Raw genomic sequence first — 3,362 nt, 5'->3', positions numbered from 1 at the left:
CAGTCCTACTTCCGGACCATCGAGGAGCTCCAGCAGAAGGTGAGGGGATGGCTGCCACACTGTCTCCTGCAGGAAGTTATAGGGACGAAATCTATAATTTGATTAAGAAACAGTATGAATTCTCAGCTAAAGTCTGGCTTTTCCATTTTTTTCTTGAGTACCCATTTTGTGTGAGGCCCAGGACTGTTAGGCCTGAATATTTGCATAGTGCTAGTCTATGTGCAGGAGCAGCACTTTGCATAAATAAGCTGTAATTAAAAGCCGCTTCCAAATGCTTCCATGCATTGCCAAGATCCAGATTTATTACCCTGAGGTAAGAGAAAAGGCCTGAGCCCAAGAAGGAAGTTGAGGAAGCAGAACATTTTGTACGAATTGGACTATTTTCTCTCTACTTCATCCGGACTTTTGCCTACCATGACTTCTTATTGCTGTCTTCTTCTGGGTACCTAATTATCCTGATTGTATTCCTGACCTGAATGCCTCTGGATTTCTCCTCCTGGTGTTCAGTGTCTAGCGAGGGCATAAAATCAGAATGAGTGGAAACCACCTTGCAGGTAGTAGTGCTAAGCCACCCAGGATGGCTGGACGGGCATGGCTGCTTCCCTGATGCAGCCCCTCTAATGGCCAATTACATATTTATCTTCCCCACTGGACTGGAAATTTCTTGAGGGAAGGACCTAGAGTTTACTCATTTTTATATCTTCAGCTCCTAGAACCATACCACATTTATGGTAGTTTTGTTTTGTTTTTAGCAAGAGAAAATGAGCACATATGAGCCAGGGTAGAGGGAAGCAGAGGGAATGGGAGGGAGAGAATCTTAAGCAGGCTCCATGCTCAGTATGGACCTATGGTAGGTTTTTAAAAATAATTGTTAGTTATTATTATCAGCCCCTTTTGCTCACACATTTCAGATTTGATTTTTCAAATATTTATTGAGCACCTATGGAACATAGACAGCATGTAATAGTCTTACATAAGATCCACTGTGATTTCTCATTCCATTCTCAATCCATGTAAATGAATTGGTAGGAATTGCTGTTGGTTAAAAATAACCAAGCTCATTCTAGATTATTTGGGGGTCTTCTAGATCTTGTGCAGCAAGGCAGAGAACGCCAGGCTGGTGGTGCAGATCGACAATGCCAAGCTGGCCTCAGATGACTTCAGGACCAAGTGAGTGGGCAAGTAGGGTATCCTCTCTCTTCTCTCTTTCCCTTTAACCTCTCCTCAACATTGACAAACACAGACAAAGCTTTTCTCTAGATGGTTTCCCCAGGATCCATAGAACCACTGCTCTGCAGAGCACAGAGATCTCTTCTCTAGATTCAGACCCTCCCTCTCTTGCTTCTCTGTAAGGTGACATCCTCCAATCTAGTGTAGAAGTCATAGCTGCCCTCCTCCCCACCACACCCTGATGCTCTACTAGGCACAGAATGCAATCAGGTGAATGTGAGAAGTGTATTAATTTTGGAAATCTCACAGTTTAAGAACTTTTGTTCCCTAAATCCACTGGCTCCATATATATATATATATATATATATATATATATATATATATAATGATTACCAGTGCATTTTCCTCTAGGAGCTATGGCTCAATGTTAAACACCTAAATGAAACAGAAGGCTGTAGAAATCACAAACCCTAATTTCCAGGTGTGTGACAAACCAATCCACACCAGAGTCAGGGCCAGGTCCATTCCCATCTGGTGGGTCCCTGACGCCCCTGTACCATAGGTACGAGACGGAGGTGGGCTTGCGGCAGCTGGTAGAGTCAGACATCAATGGCCTACGCCGGATCCTGGACGAGCTGACCCTGTGCAAGTCCGACCTGGAGGCCCAGGTGGAATCCCTGAAGGAGGAACTGCTGTGCCTCAAGCAGAACCATGAGCAGGTGAGGTTCTCCAAAGAGCAACCGGCTCCAACTTGCTGAGGCCTGTTTCCAACTGCCAGGGGATATGGGAGAGACTCAACTAGCCCGAGGGGTCTGTCCTCCAAACAAAAAGGGATTTGTAGAGAATGAGCAATTGAAAGCTTGTGTTATGAGATTAGGAGGTTTCATCCAGAGATAGGAATGAGAGTCAAGGAAGTTGGCAAGCCCAGGAATGAGGAAACACCGCAGCCAGGTGGCACCCACAGCCTCTTCCACTCTCGGCCAGAGAACACCCCGAGAACACCCCGCTGCAGAGATCTTGTATCCCAATTCCCCATTTAGCATATGAGAGGCCAAGACGGCTCTCCAGCAGAGAGGGCTCCACAGGAAACAAAACCAACTCTCCCCCTTCTCCTCCAGAGTTTTCTCTGCTGTTCAGTGTGATTCGGAGGAAATGTTGAGCAAAATGCTCACTGTCACTGCTTGGTCAGTTGATAAAGAAGATGGACATTTTGTGCAAACCTGAAATACCAGAACAATGTAAATGGTGATAGTTAATATTAATCAAGAGCTTATTGTATGCCAAACATTGTGCTAAGTGCTTTAGAACTCCAGAAGTAGTACTCAGCTTACTGATTAAAAACCTGAGGTTTCTAGAAGCTTCTAGAAGCCATAGACCAAGTGGTAGGGATGGCCCTCTATTCAAGTCTGATATCTTCCTAAGCCCAAGTACCAAGCTATGCTGGCTGTGTGAGGAGAATAGCCCGGAAATGAACAGATATTTAATTTCTTCAGAAAAAGCTAGGTTGATAGAATTGACAAATAACTTTTTAGATCTATTCCATCCCAGATGGCAGATTTTGAAGTAAGCACTCTTTATTTCCTCTTTAGCCAGACTCTAACCTTTTTATTAGTCATGGCGAAGAATCAGACCTAAGAGGCTCTGGGGTCTATGAGCAAAAACAATGAACTGGGTGCTTGGGGCCCACGGTTTACATTATGGACTATCACATCTCAGTGTAGAGGCCAAATCACGGATCTAGACGATGGGTAGCACCCCGAATGGGGGGCAGAAAGAGGTCATGGGCGTGAAAGCACTTTGCAAAGCGGAATACACAGTTTAGTCGCAGATCGTAGAACCCAGTTATGAGAGGATCCGATGGAACAGAGAGGCTTAAAGCTTAAGAATGCTCACAAGCTGATCTGTGATTCCCTAGAGGAAAGCATTTGAACCCTCTGTGATACTTTCCATCTTCCTAAATCCTCCCTCAGGAAGTCAACACCCTGCGCTGCCAGATTGGAGACCGCCTCAATGTGGAGGTAGACGCAGCCCCCACTGTGGACCTGAACCGCGTGCTCAACGAGACCAGGAGTCAGTATGAGGCTCTGGTGGAGACCAACCGCAGGGACGTGGAGGAATGGTTCACCACCCAGGTGGGCATCTCAGCACTTGGCCGCTCAGGACCCTTGGCCCCTTGGGGCTCTTGAGGCAGG

The 3,362-nt window shown here is 46.0% G+C and overlaps 1 protein-coding gene across 1 annotated transcript; it reads left to right on the top strand.

Moving 5' to 3' along the window:
• Positions 1 to 1,087: 1,087 nt before the first annotated feature.
• On the top strand, positions 1,088 to 3,302 carry LOC132009073 (keratin, type I cuticular Ha3-I; the record flags this gene model as incomplete). Its single annotated transcript, XM_059387478.1, has 3 exons — positions 1,088 to 1,170; positions 1,733 to 1,889; positions 3,141 to 3,302. Coding segments are annotated over 3 exons (402 nt in total), but the record flags the coding sequence as incomplete, so codon positions are not given.
• Positions 3,303 to 3,362: the final 60 nt, after the last annotated feature.

Source organism: Mustela nigripes, unplaced genomic scaffold (assembly GCF_022355385.1).
Source record: "Mustela nigripes isolate SB6536 unplaced genomic scaffold, MUSNIG.SB6536 HiC_scaffold_4152, whole genome shotgun sequence".
In the NCBI taxonomy this organism is placed as follows: Eukaryota; Metazoa; Chordata; class Mammalia; order Carnivora; family Mustelidae; genus Mustela; species Mustela nigripes.
Note: the sequence above shows the minus strand (reverse complement) of the source record. Positions and strands in the feature narration are given on the sequence as shown.